Below are 25,336 nucleotides of genomic sequence, written 5' to 3'. Positions count from 1 at the left end.
ATTGGACTTTACACTATTTGGACAACTTAAACTTCATTTTTCTATGGAATTATTTGAGTTTAAGTCTACAAAAGTTATTAAAATGCTGACTTGCTTTTAAATAAGATAACAAGAGTTTTGACTCTGGACTTAGGCCTGGGAAATTAGTAATAACCACTCACATTACCTGGTCTATGAAAAAGGAAGAATATTCCTCTGTTTTCAAGCTAAGAGATACTTACTACAGTTTTCTTCATCACTGCCATCTGGACAGTCTTCAAAACCATTGCATCGGAAGCGCCCAATGATACAGTGAATTCCACTTGCACAGGGAAAGAAGGTGGAGCCACATTTCGATTTGGCTTTTGCTGTGGGAAGAAAGAAATAAAAATGCATGGCTCAACAAAGAACTCTACATCAGACACAAGGACAACACGTTCACAACATTTTTCATCAGGATACCCATCTAAAATGTTTAGTAAAAAACAGAAAGAGTTTACACACAGTATTTACTCAGCTGGCTATGCTGATACCCACTTTCGAAAATAGCCACCATTATAGCACATTACTAGGTTATTGCTTTCTTGGTACTCCAGTCATTTCGTGTTTTTCCAACAATTCTAAATATAATCTATATGATTCTCAGGTATTAATGTAAATCTGGTTCTCAAAAACAAATCCAATAATTTCCATTTGCCTTGTTGAACATTGGAATCCTCTTTGATGACCATTCTCCACCAACGGCCCATCATCTAAGTGCAGTTATGGGTATATCTCATCCTGCCATTGTCTAGCCAGTATCGCACCACCCGTCATCCGCCGGGAAGTGACAGCCAATAGTGAAAGGACCAAGGCAGAGACATCTCCAGCTCATCCCCTGTCTGGGTATCCGCCAGCACGTCAACGACTTAAATCCAGACATAGTTTTCTAAGATCTACAGAGACACTCGCTGGAACACCTCAGCAAGTGAGAGTCCAAAAGTGGCAGGCTCAAACCCAGAACCTCAACCAATGGCTGATACCAAATGAGAAACTCCCCCCTGGGCACACAGAGGACTGGGCGACTTGGAAGAGAACAGACTGCGCTCTGGCACCACAAGATGCAGAACCAACCTTCAGAAATGGGGCTATAAAGTGGAATCCTCGACATGCGAGTGCGGAGAGGAGCAAACCACTGACCACTTGCTGCAATGCAACCTGAGCCCAGCCACATGCACAATGGGGGACCTTCTTGCAGCAACACCAGAAGCACTCCAAGTGGCCAGATACTGGTCAAAGGACATTTAATCAACTACCAAACTCACACATCTGTTTGCTTGCTTTGTTCTGTTAGAAATGTAATATAATTGACTGGCTGCCCTGACACGAGAAATAAAAAAAAATCCTGCCATTTCAGAAGAGTGTATTTTTCTGATGGAGCTCCCAACCTTGAGGCTAATAGTGGAGCAGAGACCTTTCTGGCCATTAATCAGAGATCACAGCCAACTCTACAAGTCAACAGATGGGTTATGTGATCAAATCTGCCTGAAGTCTCAGCATCCAACTTGCAATAGCTCTTCTGTCTTATTATCCATGAAAAAAGGCAGCAAGAGGGATGTGGGATGTTGTTCCTTGAACTGACTATTCTACCGGCTCACCAGAGGATACTCTGGGAAGAATATATATAAAAGGAAAGCAGGGAGAGGAGATGGACTGATGTGATAGAGCACCTCTCAATTAAGTGTGATTTCCTTTTAAAAAGAGAAAAAGTACAAAAGAAAAGAGTGAGCTTGTTTCTTTTACTAAGAAATAAATCCCCTGTGTTCAACAGGACTCACCCTTCTCATTGGGAATTAGAGAGAGAAGAGAGAAGAGCCTGAACATGATTGCATTTGTACATTCTATGGAGTGAAATCTTGGCTGTAGACACTACTGAACATCACAACTTGCACATAAACCAGTAAACAACATAGGATGAACAGAAGGTTTGTGCACAAATCACAGTAAGATACTATATTGCAAGTACTTGCTAGGATACCAGAATTTCAAGAAAAATATGTAACTAGCCTTAATCTTGTTCTAGCTCTGTGCTTAGCCATTGGTTTACTCTAGTAAAAAAAAAATGTCAGAAAGCACATACACATTTCTGCCTAACCAGGGGACCCATTTTCACCAATATTATACCAGTTTCATAGGACATGGCAGTAAGCTCTTACTCCATACTGATGAAATGAACACACACACACACACACACACACACATACTAAGGCTGCTTTTTCAGTGAAATGTGGGGGAAATCCCATCACAGAAAGTATCAAGAGGAACAGTTCTCTGATTATTGCCAGTGGTTCTGCGATTACTTCTGTCAGTTCTTAAATTACCCTTATCTGTCATTAATCTTGCTCTTGAACCTAAATTGATTGAGAGTATTTAGGAACTGCCTCTTTACCTATTCCGTGCTGCATTTTCCCTACTGCATCAATTTCCCCAGCAGTGTTGAGTATTGTTTTCCTTTTAGAAGGAAACTGAGTCAAAGATGGTGTAAAGTAGTTCTGCCTTCTCTCTGTTCCTTGTTTGCACTTCATGAGCTTTTCCATGAAGTGGCCCTACTATTTCCTCAATCTTTCTTTTACTACAAACAGAACCAAAAAGTTCTTATTATTGTTTTTAACTTTTCTAGCCTGAGGTCATTCTATGCTTTGGCATAGAACGGAAGACAAATAAAGTCTTATTATTATTATTATTATTATTATTATTATTATTTTCTTCCCATGTGTGTTGGCTATTTGTCTGAATTCCTCTTTGGTGATTTCTCCCTTTTTTCATTTCTTCTACATGTCGTCTTTAAATCTTAGCTTAGCTGAACGTTCTTCAGAATGGTGTTGAAAGAATGAAAATGGCAACAGGGAGTTTGACTGCTTTGGATATCTGCACAAGATGGGACAAAAATTGCCCCTAATAATAATACAACACATGCTAACCAGTGCAACTAAATCTTTCAGTGTGGATTTGTGACCTACATGGTTTGTTAATCAGAGATAATCTTGAACCATTAACTGCAGATCACCCTATGGAATCACCAAAGGACCCAACAGCTAACTCCACCTGGTTCTGGTACCATTTTGCCACTAGATTTGGAGGGGAAAGCAGAGAAAACACAGCTTGTCCATCTCTGAATTAACTGATGCAAAAGATGATTCAGAAAAATAAGACTTAGAAATCAGAGAAAAAATAACAAGCGCTAGGATCACTTGCGGGAGCTCTTAAATCACATACCAATCATTACTACATTGTTTTGTGGACAAGATACACTAATGAAACATCAGTAACAATACATTTTCATTCAAAAAAGTATTCTTTAAAAAGGCAAAATAGTGGCATTGGTTCACTTTTTATTATTCCATCAACTTCCAAGCTCATCATAAATCTTTTCCAATCTCCTAAGCGTGATATGTTCTGCACAGCTTCTGGCGTCTTTGGCAGTTTTCTCTTCCTTCGTAATTTAAAGTCACAGCTAGAAATTAATCCAGAAGTACACAGTTCAGATACTTAGTTTGTGAGTGATGAGCTGTAAAATGGAAACAAACCTGTGAAATTACAATATCATCTACCTAAAGTTCAGCTTTTAGCAGTAACAGGCAGATTGGCTTATTCTATTGCAAATTGTTTTCTCTCTATTGGGCCAGTTGAAATGAAATATAACTCTCAATGTAGATTTATTTATATTTTCTCACTTGCTGATTATCTACCCCACTTGCAGGGTAAATCCTTTCACAATGAATATCAAGCTTAAGAAATAATAATTTTGTATCATGAAGTCTTTCTTCATGATATAAACCCCAGACACATACCCCAGGGTTACAACTTGAAAGCACCCATCTGAATTGAAGAAGATGATTAAAGTGGGAGAGAGTATGATTATTAAATGTGTTCAGTGGTAAACAAGAAATCACTTCTCTCACCCATCTTTCAAAATCATAGTTTTTACTCCTTTCCTGTACATAGTACCTTCAAATTTGTGATCAAATTCAAATCAAACACACATCTGTGTTTTTCTGACTATGGCATATAGCACTCATAAACAAACAGTATAGAGAAAGAGATAATTAGAGAACCAGAGACAGAAAATATATTTATTGTATAGCCTATATCACAAACCTTCATTAGAAAGTGAAAGAATATTTACTGTCTTCAGAGTATTTATCCACTCATATATGACTCAATGGGAGAGAACTTTATCCTCATACTGAGTGCATATGTGGAGACGAATTTGTACTCCCAGCATACCTTCCATCCACAAAAAGTGTGTGACAGAATCCTGTTGCTCTTTTTATAAGTTTTGCAGCCATCTTCACCACAGTGTAACAATTATTATACTAAACTAGTCAGCCAGCTTACCAGACTAGTCACATGACACCCTCAAACACGACCAATTAGTATTCCTCCTACCCTCACTATATCCAACAAAAATGTAAGTGTGGAAACTTTTGAAGACCCTTTGTATATTTGTAATGTTGAAAAACATTGATGAGTCAAAGGTAGGTTTACTAGAAGATCTCAGAATTATTTGTGAAACATCTGCAAGGGTTTCTTTCTTCCAATTAACAATAAGAAAACAAAAATAAACACAGTTTCTATCCAAAATTTGGTTGCTAAAACCAAGAAAACCAAGATGGAATAGGCAAGGGTTGTGAGGTCTAGTTGTAGCACTAAAATGAACTCCCTGGGCTATCCACATGCTCTGAAATATCTTATTCCAAAATTCTGTACTTCCTTCCCTATTTTGCATCTGGTTCCAATTAGCTGGATTTCACCATTCACTTTTGATTCACTTACGAATCACGCAAACTTTTGGCTTATAATTTATGTGGCTGAACTGTCACTTATTTTTTTAAAAAACTTTTGTATGAATCATTTTAAACTACCATTTGTAAGCCATTTTCATTCCTGTATAAGGAAAAACTGAACAATTTAATTGATGCAATCCAATGTCTGACTACTATTTTCCTTACTCCACTACCCCATATTATTTGTTATTTCAGCATATATAGATTTCCATGCAACAGAAGCCCTGCTGGATCAACCAAACAGGGAAAATCCCATTGATCCCATTGCGCAATTCCAGACTTTCTCCCCCAGAAGAAAGCTTCCTCCCCAAAGGCTGACAAGATGTGCTGTCAGGGCAGTTCATGATTTTTTATGACTGCAGCCTTAGCTTTGTGTATAAAATAGATAGTATACCCAAGAACTATCTTTAAAATAATTTTGCTCATGTAAAAAATAAAAATACCCACAGACCTTCTGCTTTTCTTCAGTGCACACCCACATATTTCTATTTTTCCATTTGGTAAAATAGGAAAGATCCAGGAGGGAGAGAGAGATGGTAGTTTTCCAATTTCTTCCAGACCTCCACTTTTGCGGAGTACATACCTGCAAATTTGAGCCACCCGCATTTGCAGGAGAGTATCTTTCAGGTGCAATGCCTACATACCCCAAAGGCACCAGATCCCATCTGATTTCTGAGACTAAGCAGAGTCAGTCCTGGTTATTACTTGGAAGGGGGACCATCAACAAATACCAAGTGCTGTAGGCTATATTTTGGAGGAAAGAGTTAGCAAAAGCACCAAGAATTCCTTGTCTAAGAAAACCTGTTGAAATTCATAGGTCAACCATGAGTTGACAAGTGATTTAAAGGCACACATCTCTTTCAGATGGCATTTTGAATCCCCACATTTAATTGCATGCAAGAGTGTCAAAACTTGTATGATGCACGGGGAACAGAAGGAGGAAGAAATGAACAGGGACATTGTGAATGTGATTATTATTGTTTTGCCATCATTATATTGCTTCTCTGGTGTTCAATCCATGATGGCTCCACCAGAAACTGCCATGCAAACAAAAGTCAGTGTAAGTAACATGTAGTCACAGTATGAAGTGGGCAGCTGCTCTAGGAAATGAGCAGACTGGTTTGCCCCTACTTCTACTTTTCTTTCTCTGTTCTATCTTTTAATTGCATCACCACCACCACCACTTCTTTAATTATACTGCAGAGCAAGCCCTGAACCTGGTTTTGGTAATAGAGTCGGGTGTTAGAAAAGTCAGGTGTCCACCTCTTGTAACTGGATCCTGTATTTCACTACCCCCTACTCCCTATCAGAGAACTACAAGAAGATCAAATGCAGGATTGAGGGAAGGACTATGATGTGGTTATGCCAAACAACGAAATGTATGGATAAGGAACCTGTCAGAGCTAAACGAGTCCACCAAAGAACTGAATGCTTCCATTGTCTGAAGCAATCTATAAAGCTGCAGTAACTTTTGAACTGAGTTAGTATTTTTTATAAACAAAGTAGTGCAATTCTTTATGTTATAGACTTTGCAGATGCATTAGTTTGTTACTGGCATTGTAGAGCAGAAAATGAGATGTATCAATTAAGTGTCACTTCCACACCAGCAACAATAAGTTTTCAAGGCAGGATCCAAGGACAACTCAAAAATAGAGATTCATCATTCTGAATGAAAGAGAAAATAAATTGCCCAAGAGTTAATGCTGTGTGGCTCCATCTCTAGCAGTGATTCATAGTGAGAAATATTTGTAGAGACTCCAAATTTAAAATCAAACACCACAAGTACAAATATGTGGTTACAATGCATTCTGTGATCACATTCAGCAGCCTTGCTGTAGTAGATATATAAATACAGTGTTTAGATTTGATTTTAGGAACTTAAGACACTGACTCTTAGTGCCTTCAGAGTAGGATTTTCTTTGTCCCCATACATACATAATCTCATTTCTTAATAGATTCATTTTGTCATAGTTAAGAAGATCTGCTATGGAAGAGTATTCAAACATGTAAGCTCTCCAGAATGGTCTAGACCTCACTAAAATATGTTCTGCATCGTATTGCACTGCCTACCCCCCTTAAAGGAGCAAATGCATGTGCACAAAGAAATGCTGAACTTGGAAAATATATTTTAGACACATGCTATTACAAAATAAGATAAGAAGAAATACCATTCTATTGTCTACCATAGAAAAGGGCATGGAATAAAGTTTTTTCTAGAAGAGCAAACATAAATGCAAGCATTAATATGCAGTAAGTTGCAAATTCAAAAACCTAAAACAAGTAACAAGTTGTCCCTTTCTCAATAGCTGCTTTGAGCTCAGTCAGCCAATAAGTAGTCACAAGGCACAATTTAGTGGTGTACAGACATAATGAAAGTAATATAATTTAGAGTCCTTGGGATTCACATATGCTTAAGAACACCCTAAGGCAGCCTTCTGCAATTTCAGTGCCTTCAAATGGTTTGGACTACACAATTTCCGTCATTAACTACCGGGCATATTGACTAGATGCACAGTGTAGCTGATTGAGCCAATTTCTGTGCCAAAACTAATGTATAAAATCTGAAGCTGACATTCCAAGTTTGGGCTTCTTTTAACTCTTGGACTAAATCTATTAAATTTGGTTTGTAATGCCTGAAACATCTACATGAATGGCTGACACTGACTTCCTTGATGATGCAAGCGTACTGTGTAACAACAGAGAAAAGGCATCAGGAAAAATGGGACAAGGAACAGGGGGAGATTAAAGGCAAGCAACACAGAAGGACATGCAGCTTAACAACCGGCCCATTTGTGCAAAGACACATTCTGTCTCGAAAATATGTTCAGCACCTTGGATAGCTCCCTTAAAGTTCAGGTTAAAGCCTGAAGGGGATTCATTGCCCTGCTGACATCAGAGCCACCAGCCTCCACAGGATCCAGAGCAGCAACACTTGAAAAGCACCATCATAAACAAAGCACCACTATTTTCAGAGTTCTTTTTCTGCTTCAAGACAAAAATGACTATGCCATTCTGAATGCAATCTAATGATGAAGTGACCTTTTCCACTTGCAGTTTATTTTATGAGCTTTTGTGCAAGTCATCCTCTACCTGGGGGTAAAATTGTTCCACAATAAGCGGTCTGTTAGAAATGAATAGCTGTTCCAATACAGAAAACACAAACATTACTCGCCAACACGATTAGAAGTGGAACATATGAACACCTTTTTTTAAAACAAGAAATTATTGTTCCCCAGGTTTAGCTTATTTTATGGCTTTTCCCAACAACTTGTAAAATGTATGTCACAAGGTAGAAACATGCAAGGTAGAGCACACAGAGAATTGCAGATAATTCTTCTTGTATTTGAAAAAAACTGGAGAGCAACTCTTTGAAAACAGGTATTTCAAATCAGATATTGGAGTAGCATTTTTCTGTACTATAATTCCCAGAATCCTCCACAAAACAGAAATGTTGAACATTTGAACTACAACTCCCAGAATCCCCCAGTCAGCAAGGCCAGTAATCCTGGAAGTCATAATCTAAATAGTAAGCTTTCCAAGGTTTTTTCCAAAACAGAATAAATAATGCCAGAAAATTGTAAAGCATTTGCTGATACTCTCTTCCTCCAGTGACATCTACTATAGGACACGGAGAAGCATTCACTCAGTTTTAATTTTTCTTCATTCTCTCCAGTTTTGAGCTAGAACTGAAATTTATTTAATTGGCACTGTAACCCCTTGATCTACACTATACTCAACACTTAGAAAAAGCAAAATATTTTATTGTGGTGTAAAAAGTAAACAAATGCCAACTGGCACCTGTTTGATACATGGTCAGTCGTAGTAGATGCATATTTCACAGAAATTACTACTACAAGTCTTCTTCATTAAGTCTACATAGGCGTTTCTCATCTGAATCTTACAATTTTTGCCCATTCTTTATGGCAAACTGCCTTTTACTGGAATCATAGGTATTCACTCCTTATCTTTGACATGGCTACAGAAGCTCCAGTGTAACCCATTCCATCCAGAAGTCACATAAGCAACCGAATGATGGTCACCTGAGTACAATTCCAGTGCCAAATCTGTTTCTGGAAGGATTCAGAGTTTGCTGATGAGCATTTCCAAATACACAGCATCTAAAGAGCAAGAAGCAATCACATTTAGCCCCAAATAAAGTTGTACAAAATTTCAAATCAGGGTTAGGCTGTAAAAATACGTATTCCAAATTATTAATATTTCTTGAAATACCATAGGAACAAATCATACAAATTGGGAAAATGCATATGTTACCCATTAAAATTCATTGACTGCCATTTGTCAGAGAAGAAACCAAGAAGCTAATGGCAAATCTGAAATAGCTTGAAATGAGATAAATTGTCCTTGGGGCAACTGTGACTTGGACATGCCTCAAAGCTTGGATTTATGGGAAAGTAGCAAGATGAAATTAATTTCTGAAGAGAACCACTTAGAGGCTGCAAAAAGGCACATGGGAGGCACAGCCAACAAAAAGATTATCTGGTCCAGTAAGGTCAAAATGATTTTTTTGGCATTGCTACATAGGCTACACATGGTGCAAAGCCAACAATGCACTAAGAATACTATCGACATATAAAAAGATGCAAAGACAACTTAAAGTATGAGCTACATTGCCCATACTTCACAAGTCAAAAAAGTTATCTAGCAGGTTACTTGATATAATCTTAATTCAATGTAAAATTAGAACTCAATGGCAGGATTCTGCAACTTCTTTTATTCAACTCCTTTTATTCAACTCTTACTCTTCCCACAAACAGGGACCTTTTAAATTCACATACAACATGGCAGGAACTATGCATTCTGAACCAAGTAGCAGAAGTACAATAACTACCAGATACATATGCCAGGCAGTTATATATCTTTAATTTGACTTTTAAAGAATTCAAAGCCCCATGAAGATGTTATTTGATGTTTTTAAAAAGCCACTTAACACTTTCCACCAGATTTTCTCCTATTTTGAGCAGTATTTCATCAGCTGAAATTTATCTTTATGTATTTATTCACAATATTTTATGTGCTACTCAAGAAGAAATGTTCTCTGGATAATTTATAATCAAATTACTCTTCTGCTGATGCTTTGCTTTCATTATCATTGTTACACCTCCTCTGAGGAAAACTACAGTGTTGTGGGTTTTCTTCCTTTCTTTTTTAAGTATATCAACTGCTGAATGGAAAGCTTTAAGCAACCCCTTTTTGCCTTTATGATTCTTATGTTCAACTCACAGCCTACTAAGTTGCATGCAATTGCATGTCATGTCTAGTTTTAGCCCTAAGCAACACATTTCCTTCAATCTACTCAACTTTGTTAAAACAGAACTCTTATGAATTCTGAAAAATTCCAATGTGGTGACATGTGGAACCTAAAAAGGAGCCTGGAAGTTCTTGCATATCAGCGGAAAACTCATCCATTCTGTGCCAGTGTCACCATATCAAACTCTAATGCAGTTCATATGGACTCTTTCACATGAAAGTATTACAGCACAGGCAAGACTACAGCCAGATGATCAGACAGCTATTCCTCTTCCTAGGTCCCTTGGAAGTTGGAATTTGTCATGCACTACTTCCAAGTATTAGTGCAATTTTCAATAATACCATATGAACCAAACTGGGTTATTTTTGTCCAAATCCTGACACACTTACAGCTGTAATGTTACTCGGGACCCATCTACAGGGGCCAAGTTAGGGGGAGATGAGGGTTGAGTGGACTTTGTGGTGTCCACAAATGATACACAAGGCTGATTGGCCTATATGCCCAGAAAGGCCACAACGCAGGCTTGCTCTGTGATACTGCAAGTTGGGGGATGCTCCAAAGCTTCCCCGAAGCTCCAGAGCTCACCTGCACTTTAAAGATGTATAAACAATGTGCCACTATTTATATAGCCATCCCATTTTCCCTGGGGGTGGCCTGGGCACAGGGAATGGCACTTACCATTACTATCTTGTCCCCAAAAAACTAGTGACCATGGGGCGTGAAATTCCTGTGGCCATTACTCATTGTATGTACTCATGCTGGTTTCACCACCAGAGCAATCAATGAGAGCGTGGAGGAAAGGGCGGGGGGGAGGGGGGCATCCATCAGAACATTTCATGCCCTTTGATCACAGTTACACTCAGGACAGAACAATGGCAGTTAAGGATGGCTGGATTCAGTGCCACTGAGCTGCGCAAGCACCTTCCTGCCACCAAGCCAACTTGATGCCATGCAGTGACTACACTCTCCTGCTCCTGAGCTGGGCCCAAGGCTGGCTGTGCAGACTCCGATGATACTGATCAGAATACTCCACCCCAGGACAGCTCCTGCATATGTGGTATGAGTAGATGTTCCCTCAGTTTGCAAACCAGAAAGGTTTTGAATGGGATTCAGATTCTGTCTTGTAAACTGGGAGGGTTCTGTATTGAATAGGATCTCTGGAAACAAATGCAAGTCTCTTCTATGAATGATACAAACTGCACATCTCCCATTTATTATGTGTAAGAATGATCTGAAAATTGAACCAATTGCCTAGAGGTATGGTGGGATCTCCTTCTTTGGACATTTTCAAAATGAGCTGAACAGTTACCTGCTGGTGATAGTCTAGAATGGATGAAAATACTACACTGAGCAGAGGATTAGACCTTATAACCCATAGGACCCCTTCCAGCTCCATGATTCTACAATTCTGTGTACCTGCTGTTGCTAAGAGAGCCTCTGTCCAAGTTCATCAGGTATGCCACGTACATGAACAAAAAAAGACATTTGACTACAGTAATTTATGTCACGATTGTATGCTAATTAGATGTAATACATTCTACGTGGGGCTGCCTTTAGAATTTTTTGGAAGCTACATCAACTGTAAAAATGCAGAGACCAGACTGTTGTGAGGAAACCACAAAGCAACTGCAGTATCTTGTTTGCAAGCTCTATTCAAGGTGCTGACATATGTACAATGCCTTAAACAACTTGGGTCCAAAAATCTGAAGTTTAACTCCACCCACATGAACCTTCATTCAAGCCTTATCCCTGTTCAGCTTCCTACAAAACTGTCTTGTGGTATCTGGCCTTTATTATTTAATACTTCTTTTAAAAGTGACTTTTGGATATGGTTTTAAAAATCATTTTTAAAGACTGATGGCTTTTAAAAAGCATTTTCAAAATGTATATTTGAAGGCCATTTGAAATATTTTTAATGTTTATAACTAGAGGAGCCCCTTTTGGACATGCAAGTAGTAAAATAATGTTCTAGTAAAAATATCTTAAAGAGGAGATACATGTTTCTTCTAAGAAATATACTAACTGCACTTAAGTATTTGTGTGCCTGACAGTAAATTTCTCTAAACCAGAAATTCACAATGTTTTCAACCCAAAGGATCATAAACTGTATTAGCTGGTAGGTGCTGGGCATGTATGCACATGGATATTTTTCCTCCTTTTGTACACACCTCAGCACGAGTAGCAAGAAAACAGCTATCTTGAGAGCTTCCTCCCCTCCTGGCAGCTCAGCTAATTGGCTGTAGGAGAAAACAGACAAGCTTGAAATTGTCTTCAGAGTCTACACAGGGGAACAGAGAGCTACATGCTATAAACCCAGGCTGCTCCACATGGTGGTCCTGAAATCATTGGCTATCCATGCAGGAATGGAAGAAGAATTTTGAGCATATTGGAACCTCAGCCCTTTCAATTATCCATTATATTAAGTGCATTTATATTGGAGGGAGACAATGTGTCAACATGCACCACTATGGTACTGAGTCCTGGCACACTGGAAAAAACAACTGCATTATAATCAATGCCCTTCATCAGATAGTTTAAGAAGCACCTCCCAATAACTTATTTAACAATAACTAAACATTATTTTGAGATCCATCCTGGAACAAAAACAATGAGAATGTGACATTTAAAATGCTGCTACTTAATACTCTGGCTTAAAAGAAAAAGGCTACTGATGAAGTCTTTGAAAAATGAAAGTAGGAGCAAAATGAGGGTGACATTATGTCTTAAATCTATTTGTCTCACATCTTATGACTCAATCTAGTTACATGTATGCATTTTCAAATACTGAAAAACTAATCCTTTATGGCGAATAATAGTTATCTCCATGGAGAAGCCAAAATGCCATCATTTTATAAAGCAAGGGAAAAGTGCTTTTCTCCTTCCCCGGAAGCTATTATATGGTGCATTAAATACGTACAGTGTGTCACACCACAGGATAAGAACTGGGTTATATGGCAACAAACCTTCACAAGTCTTGAGGCCGCCCTGAGTCCCCCTTCGGGGGGAGAAGGGCGGGATAGAAATGCATGAAATAAACAAATAAATGTACAACAAAATAACAAACTAAAGACAGAAATGAAATGAACATAGCATAATTGACTATATTTAGTTAAAGCTTCATATTCACATTCTGTACCACAGATTGAACCATACACCGCAATGAGTCGCCCTGAAGGGCTGAGAATTGCGGTATATAAGCGCAGTAAATAAATAAATAAATAAATAAATATACAACTTGAAAATATCCCTCATACTCCTATCCAAAAAGCAAATCCTGATGTTACCATTTTATGAGCTACCATTTGGAATAGTAAATATTGGGGCTTGAGCACTCATGGATTTTGGCATCCACAGGGGAGTTTATGGAACAACCCATTTGATTTCAAAAGCCCAATTTATATCTTCCCATCTATATAGGCTATGAGAACCAGTATGGTGTAATGGTTTTAGCATTGACCTATGATTCTAGAGATGAGGTTTCAAATCCCTGCTCACTCTCTCCCAGTCACTGCCTCTCAGCCTCAAAGGATGACAAAGCCCCCACCCCCCAAATCAATTTTACCATGAAAACCCCAGGATAGGATTACCATAAAGCAGCTTGAAGGCACACAAACAACAATAGACTATACCAATATAAACAAGTGGTTGTCCCATTTTTAGTCCCATTTGGATACACTGCATATCTACTGTATCTGTTGTTTTTATGTTTAACTTACATATATATCTGTTGTAACGCATATTAAAGGAGACATTTAAGAAAATGTATAAATAACTGAAATAAAATGTTATGGTGACAAAAATTTAACTTTATTAAAACAGTTCAAGCTTCTACACAGCACAAGAGTAAATCAATACTGACAGAAGGTGTTAAATGGGAGCAAGAATTTTTAAGCAGAAGCTGTAAATTTTTGAGCCTCTGGTCTTTAGTTTGCCTTGTTTTTGTTTTGTAAATTTTTGTAAAACGCGTTTTACAAAACATTGTACAAATGTTTTGTAAAACGCAGCATTCATTACTGGAATAAAAATTCTGCACCAGCTCCATTATATTGACTTATTCATGTACTCTTCTACATGCAGAAGAACACTCCATCAGCTTCTAAAAGATTGCACTACTACTCATGTGAAATACTGCACAGTTCGATGCCTGTCTGGTAGCAGTGAGAAACACTCTTCAGAGGTTCTGTTCATCTTCCCAGCAAGTCACTCAAATCTACTTGCAGTGCTGCTTATCTAAAAATAGGGGAAATATTTTGGTATCTTAGGGGGGTTATTTATTTGTCGTGTCAGAACAACCTGTCTAACAGAACAAAGCAAACAAACAGAAAAATACACAACTTGTGGGTTTGGTAGCTGGTTAAATGTCCTTTGACCAGTATCTGGCCACTTGGATGTCCTTTGACCAGTATCTGGCCACTTGGATCTTAGGGGGGTGTCAATGTTTTAAATCTGTGGTATTTATAAAATACTTCCAGTACATCGTACCACCAACCACACAAATGCAATTTGAATTTCTTTAGAAAAAACTTCCTCAGTTGCATTGGTCACCAAAAGTGCACATAAAAAGAAATCTTCTTTGACAGATACCTCATGAGAAAGAAAGAAAACAGTATCACAAGTCCAGTGACATCTGTCCTGCTATCTAATTGTATTAAAAATGATATACAGTTTTTCACTCTCTTAATAATTCATCTTCAATATAGTTTTGAGATTTCATGAATGGGGTCAGACAGTGTTATGAGAACACTGGACTGCTTAAAGTTTTCATTGCCTCTCCTCCAAGGATACAGCTGACGACTGCTGCCCTACATTGGCAGTTCTGTAACTAAAGAGAAATGATGTTTCAGTTGTGTTTCCATTCTTTGCATATTACTGTAAGTAAGCCACAGCAGCATCTTTGACTTCCTTGTAGTTTTTTTAAACTGATGTTCTTTCTCTTTAGGTGTGCGTTGTTTGTTTCCAGGTGTCATTCAGTTGAGTAAGTGCTGAAGAACTGTTAAGGAAGATTTTATTGCAAATGACAGCATTGACCACTTGGATGTTCTGCACCACACAGGAACAAATCCTAAGAATAGATAAGATCCATCTTATTTCTCCCCCTTGCAAAGATTGTAAATCTTCACATTCAGTCCCATTACTAGTTTGTATGTTTGCTTGTTGACCATAGGAATGAGGGTCATATTCTATCACAGTTTTGACCCAAAACGAATAAAATAATAAAACAGAAGGATTAGATTTCAGGCTGACTTAATATGGGCAAAGAAAAAAAATCTAATATCCTTGGATTTTTTACTTACTGAACTGCAATTGAAGAGCATCTTCTTGAGTCTCATCAGATCCAGATGATAGTGTCTCAGTACAGCTTGAACTAGAAGTTGCACGTGTTATATTTTTGGCATCTAAAATCCTGTCTTGAGCTAATTATCCATGGTATTAATAGCTTCCTGAACTGCATTGCCAGTACTGCATACCTGAGAGCAATACTTGTAGCATAAAATATATATTACAGAGACTGTTACAGTGGATCATCTGTATAGCATCAGAACATACTGGCTGTAAGTTACACAGTTATAGCAAGCAGTGAACCACAAGCATGAATTTCAGTTGAAAGGATGAGGTCCCTAAGCAGAATTAAATAGTGTAGTGGTATGCCAATATTTATAAAGACAGAGAACCCTCTGAATATTGCTAGAAAAGCCAAGAGCATTCAAATTATCCATTCACTTTCTCGGAGAAATTGTATGGGGGTGAGATGCTAGGCTGTGACAAAATAACTTCCACTGGCACATATGTGCTTGGAGGGAAATAGTGTTTCTCCTTCCTTCACATTAGTTGGACTAATGTGGTTTTATTCTAAAATACATTTTAAATTTGTTTTTAAAGATTTTTTCATGGAATCTCTATGATGCTTTTGCAGGGATCTACAGAACAAAGTTTGGGAATCGCTGCTCTAGGTAGCTACACAATATGTTTACCAAATGACCATCATTTTATGTTAGATGCCCAAACTCTATAGGAAGTAATGGAATTTAAGTACCATATTTTAGCATTCCATTGTAAAAATATGAAATCTTGATCCAAATATCTTGAGTGAGAGAGAGGACTGTTAAAGATAGTTGTACTATGTGTTTTAGGTTTAAATCTCCACTTATTCATGAAGTTCAAGGGATGATTATTCAGTTAAAGTTTAATCTACCTCACTGCTTGTTTTCATGGCAAAATTTGTTAAAGGAAAAATACCGATGTTGTTTTGAGATCCTTGGAAGATGGATGATAATGAAAAAAATCTGGACAGTGCTTACCATTTCTCTGATTTTCTTTCTATACGAAGAAATTAGGTATCGATAAGACAGTCTAGAAGAGCTCGCATAATATAGCAATATGAGTGTTGGAATATTATCAGAGATAAGGGTTCAAATTCCTACTTGGATACTGAAACCCACTGTGTGATTGGGCATGCTGCAATATGTCATCCTTAGAAAAAGGCAAGGGTAACCCCCCCCCCCCCAAACAACTTTTGAAAAAATTACCCAATAGTGTCCCCTTGGGATCATCATAAGTTAGAAGGTGCACATTCTTAGAAAGAATACCTTCAGGTATTTACTAGGTCCTCTAACAAGGCTCTATGACAACTTCCGGCAGAACTGCATTACAGGATCCCCTGAAGAATGTAGAAAATTCCCAGAGAGGACATATTTCAATGGATGAGGATAGGTGAAATCATGGCTACTGGTCCCATTGTTATGGAAGTCATACTGTAAACCACTAAACCAAATAGAACAGGGTACACACATGTGAAAAAAAATATCAAAAACTGGGTATTATACATTTAATTATGGACAGAACTGTAGTGCCCCCAGCAAGACAACCACAACGCTTTCAGCCTTTTCAGTCTAATCAGACTGAAATATGAGAAGCATGCCAATATAGGTATAATATCCTAATAGTTTATGGTTATGATTGTTCTGTTTCTGGATTATATACTCGCACAGCCCTTAAAATAATTTGTTTGTTTCCTTTATGAGTTTCCCTATAGCTAAAGCTCTTAGGTTGATCTGCATGATGAAACATTGCAGTAAAAACAACAGCAAACACAATAAATATAATTTAAAAACACAGCAATAAAAACACACAACATATTAAAAGCTGAAGTTAAGTATCAGACCAGTTGAGAAGGGCAATTTTAAAACATATCCTTCAGAAAACATCATGGGGAGTTAAGCAGGCAATTTGACAGGAATGTGAAAGTGAAATTCCAGTTAGTTTAAATATATTTCAGTTAGCAAATGCTGTGAAGTCAGTTTTCATGTGATGTTCTGCCACATAAATCCCATGCTGGATACATCAAAGCATCATGCAAAGTTTTGCATTGTTGCCACTGCTTTCTATCAAGATAAGGAATAGAACATTTTTCTAAAAGATCAGCTTTGAAGTACTTACTGATCCAACTTTGTAATTTGAGACAAAATTGTGCCTTTTATCAGTTTAGGTTGATATACAATCTTTGAATCTACTTTGGACAACGGCAGCTTTATGTTTTTTAGTGACCCATGCTCTGACAACCTTCTATCTAGATCACTATAATAGTCAAAGGGCTGCTGTTTCGACTTTCTGACTAGCATCCAGTCTAGAATATCAGTCCAAACCTTTCAGTAAACATACAATATCAAGGCAAGACTTTAAATTATCTTTTCGCTTTGTTAAATTGTTTCACATGCTTACAACCCACATGTAAATCACTTTGTATAATTTTCAATCGACTCATTGATTATATTTTATGCCACCTTAAGATCCCATGATATAGGGCAAAGATACAGAATAGGGGATGCCTGGCTCGACAGCAGTACATGTGAAAAAGATGTTGAAGTCCTCATGGACAACAAGATAAACATGTGCCAACAATGCCATGCAACCAAGTCATGCAACCCCTTTATTCTATCTTGGTCAGACCACACCTGGAATCACACTATGTCCAATTCTGGCCACCACAATTGAAGGGAGATGTTGACAAGTTGGAATGTTTCCAGAGGAGGGTGACTAAAATGACCAAGGGTTTGGAGAAGAAGCCCTATGAGGAGCAGCTTAAAGAGTTGGGAATATTTAGCCTGAAGAAGAGAAGGCTGAGAGGAGACATGACAGCCATGCAGAAATATGTGAGGGGAAGTCATAGGGAGGAGGGAGCAAGCTCGTTTTCTGCTGCCCTGGAGACTAGGACGTGGAACAATGGTTTCAAATTACAGGAAAGGAGATTCCACCTGAATATTAGGAAGAACTTCCTGACTGTGAGGAGTGTGTCGGAGGCTCCTTCTTTGGAGGCTTTTAAATAGAGGCTGGATTGCCATCTGTCTTGAGTGCTTTGAATGCAATTTTCCTGCTTTTTGGCAGGGGGTTGGACTGGATGGTCCATGAGATCTCTTCCAACTCTGTGATTCTAGAATGTAAATATTTTAAATAAGCAATTACGTTGCATCATCCTGAATATCTCGCCAAAAAGACAATACTGTAGTATAATATCCTGTCCACAGACTCTCCAAGATCCCTATTTTGTTAATGCTTTGTGGCATAGCTGATTGACTCAATCCACATATAGTGAGGTTTCCCTCTTTATTTACTGCCTTTCATTTTATCAAGTATCAATATTAACATTTTTTTCATGTCAGGAGTTATTTGAGAAATTGCAAGTTGCTTCTGGTGTGAGAGAATTGTTGCCATGGGGATAACCGGATGTTTGATGCTTTACCATCCCTGTGGGAGGCTTCTCTAATGTCTCTGCATGGAGAGCTGGAGCTGACAGAGGGAGCTCAACATGCTCTTCCCTGATTTGAACCTCTGACCTATCAGTCTTCAGTCCTGCCAGCACAAGAGTTTAACCCATTGCGCCACTGGGGGGCTCCTAAAAATAAATCACATTGTCTCAGTTTGATTATCTTGGCTTCAAGTAAGAATTCAATCTGTATTTCCTCTGTTCACTGAGGGTCCCCTGTACAAACTACACTTTCTTCTTGGGATGCATTTACACTGCAGAATTAATGCAGTTTTATATCACTTTAAGACATAGGCCAAAATCTTCTATGGCATAGCACAGCATAACAGTTGTAGTTTTACAAGGGTTTTAGCCTTCTCTGCCAAGAAGTGTGGGTGCCTCACCAAACTACATTTCCAATGATTCCATAGCATTGAGCCATCGAAGTTAATGTGGTGTCAAACTGCATTAATTATACAGTGGAGATACATCCCTAGTATCTCCATCAGTTGTCCAATCAAAATTAATAGGGTTTGCTATTACCCATGGCTTCACATATCAACACAAAGTCTTTGGTATGTATTCCCTGAAGCTATAGGGATATGGGTACTATACCTTGCTTTCTGCAATTCTAAGTGCTTCAGCTTTAAACAAATAAGAACGATAAGGTCATGGAATGTAAGGGGGGAGGCCAGATGAGTTGTTAATTTTGTGTGGCATGATAGGAAAGGCTGCATATTCTCCTTGCTCCTTCCCTACTGCTGAATTAGTACAAGCCTAAATAGATCATTGGTTTGACTCAATTTCCAAATATAAGGCTTCATATGTTTATTGAAGTGACATCTGTTCCAGTGATCTGTTTCCTTGGAATTTAAAGTCATAGCGATTTGTATCAGTGGGGATAAAATCATTTTCTGTTTTTCTTCACTGTGTACTCTTAGGCAACACTAAGCACAGAAAATAATATTAACAAGAAAATCTACCCACAAAACACAAAGGCACAGAGACAGCATCTGGCTTGTAAAGGCCTTTCCGTCCTCCCCTACCCTGCAAAATAAAGGGCCCAGAGGAAAATCACCATAGAGGAGGAGGCACAGAAACAGAACAGGAATACATAATCCAGGTCAAAAATCATGGCATCTGGAGGCAGCACACGAAGTGTGTGTTTCCCATCCATATCTTAAAGCATTCCTCTATCCCTATTCCAAAGATCAGAGGTTTTACACATCAATGACTCATGTCTGACTCTGATTGATGATCTCTCCTAGAGGCTGGACTTTTTCCAGGCTAGAGATACAGGGCAAAGGGAGAGTAGACATAGGCCAAAATTCTATATGGCACAACACAACGTAACAGTATTGGGAGCAAAACCAAGTTACACCTCTTCTCTCAACAGTACCGAATGTTTGGCTGCTTATCCCATGTCCTCAGTCATTCAGAGGGTGATGAAGAGTGAGGGATAGGAGATCAGATATAGCCAGATGCAGACCAATGCAGATCTGACATAACTAGAAGCCAACAGTAAGCAGAGGTTGGATGGGCAACTTCCATTAGTGCAGTGGTTCTCAGTCTGTGGGTCCCCAGGTGTTTTGGCCCACAACTCCCAGAAATCCCAGCCAGTTTACCAGCTGTTAGGATTTCTGGTAGTTGAAACATCTGGGGACCCACAGGTTGAGAACCATTGTGTTAGTGTTTCAAAATGTATATTTCTGCATGATAAGGGACCATGAGTCTTCCAACCCATATATGAGAGTGTTTGAGGACAGGGACATCCATAGGAATACCAAGGTGCTTGTTTACAAAGCTATTGTCCTCCCAACCCTGCTATATGCCTGTGAGACATGGACTGTCTACAGATATCACATGAAACTCCTAGAATGATTCCATCAGCACTGCATCTGGAAAATCCTGCAAATCTCTTGGGTAGACAAGCGGACAAATGTCAGCATGCGGGAAGAAGCAAAGACCACCAGTACTGAAGCTATGGTCCTCCGCCATCAACTCTGCTGGACCGGCCACGTTGTCCAGCTGGAGGTCAGCTGCGACCAGCAGTGCTGTAGAATTTGAAGAGGCACGAATGGAGGGCGAAAGAGAGAAATGTGCCAAGCGGAAGGTGCATCAAGCCAACCCTGACTGGGACCGTCTTCCACCTGGAAACCAATGCCCTCACTGCGGGAGAAGATGCAGATCAAGAAAAGGGCTCCGTGGTCACCTATGGACCCACTGCCAGGACACTGACCCTGGAAGACTATCCTACTCAGACAACGAGGGATCACCTAAGTAAGTAAGTAATCTTCTCAGCAACATAAATTTCTTTGGAGATAAATGATAGACTATAACTAACATGACCAATGTTACTTTATTTGCAGGGCTTTTGAGCCTTTTTCCTCTGGCTGCCACCACCTCTGATATTCTAGTTACACAAGCAGAACATATCAGAAGGATTCTAGCCATTTTTAAAAATATTAAAAGATCCAGTTATTAAAAGATTCAGTTTCTAGAAATAAAGCCAACTAGATTTTCAGATTCCAAGTTCAATTTCCTGTGAGGACATGCTCAGATCCTTCCCTTCTCATACACCAAATACTGTAAAATGTACTAACAAGCAACTTTAAAATAATTGAAAGTACTCCAAACATTATTTTTTGTAGTTTAGCTGTAGTAACCTGTAAGTTCAGTGGACACAAAGAGCAAAGATAAATGAAGCCTGTCACTGGGTGTCACTCTTGATTTACTGAAATATTTATGAAAGCATGTAGAACTAGCAGGGAAAGAGTTTTTTTTTATTATTCCAAAGTTGGAGGAGGGGTAAGGATTACAATCCGAAATGTCTGGGTACTTGCTACAGCTTTAATTTTGGCTCTTGTCATGTTAGGCAGTAAGTCCACATGATGTGCCATACTTTGAAAATGCACCATCTGCTACTTGTTAGCTGATAAAAACAGCAACTTACCAATTCTCCAAGTAGCTGTTGCTCATTAGCTGACAAAAGCCACTTTCAATGCTCACATATTAGCAGATTATTTTGGACAGATGAATATTATATTTGACGAGAAAAGAGGGATTAAAGTGGAGAAAAACACAAAAAATAAAGCAAAATTAAATATGGCAGCATGATAACGATCCAACTCCCAGTGAAGCTAATGAAGAGATTCACTACCAAACAACTGTTGTAATCTGTGGCTGGGGCCCTGGTCTAAACAGCAAATAAATGATCTCTGCTGTTTCAAAGCCATAGCTAATAAATATTGAAAAATAAATGTATTTATTTATTTACTACATTTATATCTCTCCTTCTCATCCTGAAGGGGGCTCAGGGCGGCTCACAGAAGAGGCACAATTTGATGCCTTGAATACATATAAAAATAAAACGATATAAACTTTAAAATCACATAATTAAAACATATCACTTAAAATAATTACTTAAAATCACATAGTGCAAAAGCATATTACAGAAAGCTATTCCAATGATCATTGTTCATTACTGCACTGAGAAATCATTGTTGCAATGTATGTCACAATGCTGGGTGAATAATCCCTTAATCAGAAATCAAAAATGTTCCAAAATCTGAAACTGTCCACATGGATGGTTGATACTGTCATACCTTTGCTTTCTAAGGATTCAGTGTATATATACTTTGTTCCATACACAAAAATTATTGGAAATATTGTGTATAAAATCAGTTTCAGGTTATCTAGATATTGCATATATGCCCCCCCCCCCCCAATAAAAAGAGACAATATTAGCTGTAGAGACTGGACCTCATCTTAGACCAGTGGTTCTCAACCTGTGGCTCCCCAGGTGTTTTGGCCTACAACTCCCAGAAATCCCAGCCAGTTTACCAGTAGTTGGGATTTCTGGGAGTTGGAGACCAAAACATCTGGGGACTAACAGGTTGAGAACCACTGTCTTGGATCCTTCTTACTGCAAGCTTATCCTGCATGAATGAGCAGACCAGTGCCCAGGATGAACATGCCCAGAAAGAACTTTAGAACAGCAGAAAGATCACTGTCTCTTTAGTTTCTCATTCTATCCTACCAGTAATCTCAGCTTGTAGAAGAATAACAGCAAGCATTTCAGGTCAAGCCTTTCCTCCTCCCACATGCAGCTTTCATAAGATTAAAAAGAAAACCTAATCACCAGGGTTATACACTCTTCACAACTCTGTTGGCTATTAGAAGTAACCTCAATCTCTGCTTGATACAAAGGAGATCTAGATATATACAAGAGATGTCAAATTTACACAGGATCAAGGAAAAAGCAGATAATTCCACAGGGATTTAAAGAGACATACTCAGGACCATGTCATATGAACCAGCCACATGTACAGATACTATCAATTTTAATCATTCTTCGGGAGATTTGTTTGTTTCTTGTTGTCCTATGCTTTCTATTACATTAAGTTAAGGATAGTTAGCTACTCTGGATTATATAAAAATGTATACCCCAAAATTATTAATCTCTTCCTCACGTGACAAGAAATTGGGGAAATCCAATGAAACCGAATAGCGAGATTCCGAACACACACAAAAATAAATGCCTCTTGAAATGGTATACAATGAAAAACAATAGAAATCACTACTGAAAGAAGGAGGTAGTTTTAAAGGGGAATTAGAAAAAAATATGGAACAGAAGACCATCAGTTATCTCTAGAATCAAACTCAGAACACACCTCAGTATTGGTTGCTGTGGTGTACTAAAGTCATCTCATGCTTGTGGGATTCCAATAGACAACTGGTTGCCCACTGGGAGCAGGGAAAGTTGGAGTAGATAAGCCTTTGGTCAAATCCAGCAATTCAAAGATAAAACACTGGGTATATCCATTGCAAAATTTGACGATCCACTTGACTGCTTTATGCCAAAACCTTGACTCTAATTATACTAATGAACCAACCCTAAAAAGGAGAGAATTGCCAAAATTATGGTAGTGAAAGACTGTTCAGTATGATAATGAATACAAAAACAGAGTGTGTTCCCACTATGACATTATTGGAAAAACTACTAAAATCAAAGCATTGTTTAAGTAGCAAGAATGACTTGTTCTCTAGGCTGATCATTTTCTCAGTCCTGTTTATTTCCTTTTCTCTTCTATGAAAAAAATGTTTGTGAAAAATCTATTTGGAAAAACTATGAATAATTATGGGGTTTGCATACAGACCAAGGTGACATCTACACTGTAGATTTAATGTATTTTGATACCACTTTAACTTGCATGGCCCAATGCTACAGAATCCTGGCAGTTGTAGTTTTTGCAAGGTCTTCAGCTTTCCTTGCCAAAGTGTGCTAGTGCCTCACCAAATTACAACTCCCAGGATTCCATAACAATGAGCCTTAGTAGTTAAACTGCATTAAATCTGCAGTATAGATGTACCCAAGAACAAAGGAACTTTAAATTGCTTTAAGGGCACAGCAGGTTAACCACCAGCTGCAGTACTAAATCTTGCCAATCAAAAGGTTGACAGTTTATTTATTTTATTTATTTACTTTATTTCTATACCGCTTTTCTCAGCCCTTAGGCGACTCAAAGTGGTTTACATAGTACAAATTATCACAAGACAGTATCATAGGCAATTAAAACACATTATACATAACAATCAATATCAATAAACAATCATTATCATAACGCCTCAACACCAAATCAGAAACCATTCTCATAATCCTTGTCCCATGTTCCTATGTTCGATTGCACCATATTCCTATAATCAGTTGCACTGTTTAGCCAAACGCTTGTTCAAAGAGCCAGGTCTTCACTTTCCTCCGGAACGCCAACAGCGAAGGGCCTGTCTGATGTCTACAGGTAGGGCATTCCACAGCCGCGGCCACCACTGAGAAGGCCCTGTCCCTCGTCCCCGCCAGGCGCGCCTGGATTGGAGTGAGCTTCTGATTTTTAGTCCAGCTTCTGCCTACCTAGCAGTTTGAAAGCAAAATGTACCGCACTCATTTTCTACCATCTTTATTAACAATTCTTTTAATGATGTGAGTTTCTTATTTCATGAGTATGGACCAACTATCCCAACAATTATCATACCGACAAAATAAATCCCAAAAAGATATGGACTGGTTATCACTAACAAAATATATGAAACAAGAAAAAATGAAAATACTAATATGACTTTAAATAGAAGGTATTGACCCTTTGGAATAGAAAAGAGAAAGTAATAGAAATCAAGAAGCAAAATAGACAATATAGACTATAAATACCATGATACTGAAGATTGGAAGCACAACGCACAAACCCTCGGATTCCTCCCCCCCCCCATGATCCTACCAACCTTCCAATCCCCCAGGCCCCATATAACCCCACATACTGACCCCCATCCTCAACTCTCTTTTTGTTTTATTCTATTTCTCCCTTTCTGAAAAGAATCAATAAAAATATTAGGTTCTTGTGGGTTTTTTCGGGCTATAAAGCCATGTTCTAGAGGCATTTCTCCTGACGTTTCGCCTGCATCTATGGCAAGCATCCTCAGAGGTAGTGAGGTCTGTTGGAATTAAGACAATGGGTTTATATATCTGTGGAA

The 25,336-nt window shown here is 38.4% G+C and overlaps 1 protein-coding gene across 3 annotated transcripts in view; it reads right to left on the bottom strand.

Moving 5' to 3' along the window:
* LDLRAD3 (low density lipoprotein receptor class A domain containing 3) overlaps window positions 1-25,336 on the bottom strand; it is a 205,017-nt gene that overhangs the window by 109,810 nt on the left and 69,871 nt on the right. For all 3 annotated transcript variants that reach the window (XM_067462730.1, XM_060764725.2, XM_060764719.2), the window contains exon 3: window positions 222-347. In XM_067462730.1, coding sequence (XP_067318831.1) covers window positions 222-347 — 126 coding nt within the window. The remainder of the gene's footprint in view (window positions 1-221; window positions 348-25,336) is intronic.

This window comes from Anolis sagrei, chromosome 1, assembly GCF_037176765.1.
Source record: "Anolis sagrei isolate rAnoSag1 chromosome 1, rAnoSag1.mat, whole genome shotgun sequence".
In the NCBI taxonomy this organism is placed as follows: Eukaryota; Metazoa; Chordata; class Lepidosauria; order Squamata; family Dactyloidae; genus Anolis; species Anolis sagrei.
This window is presented reverse-complemented; position numbering and strand designations above follow the sequence as displayed.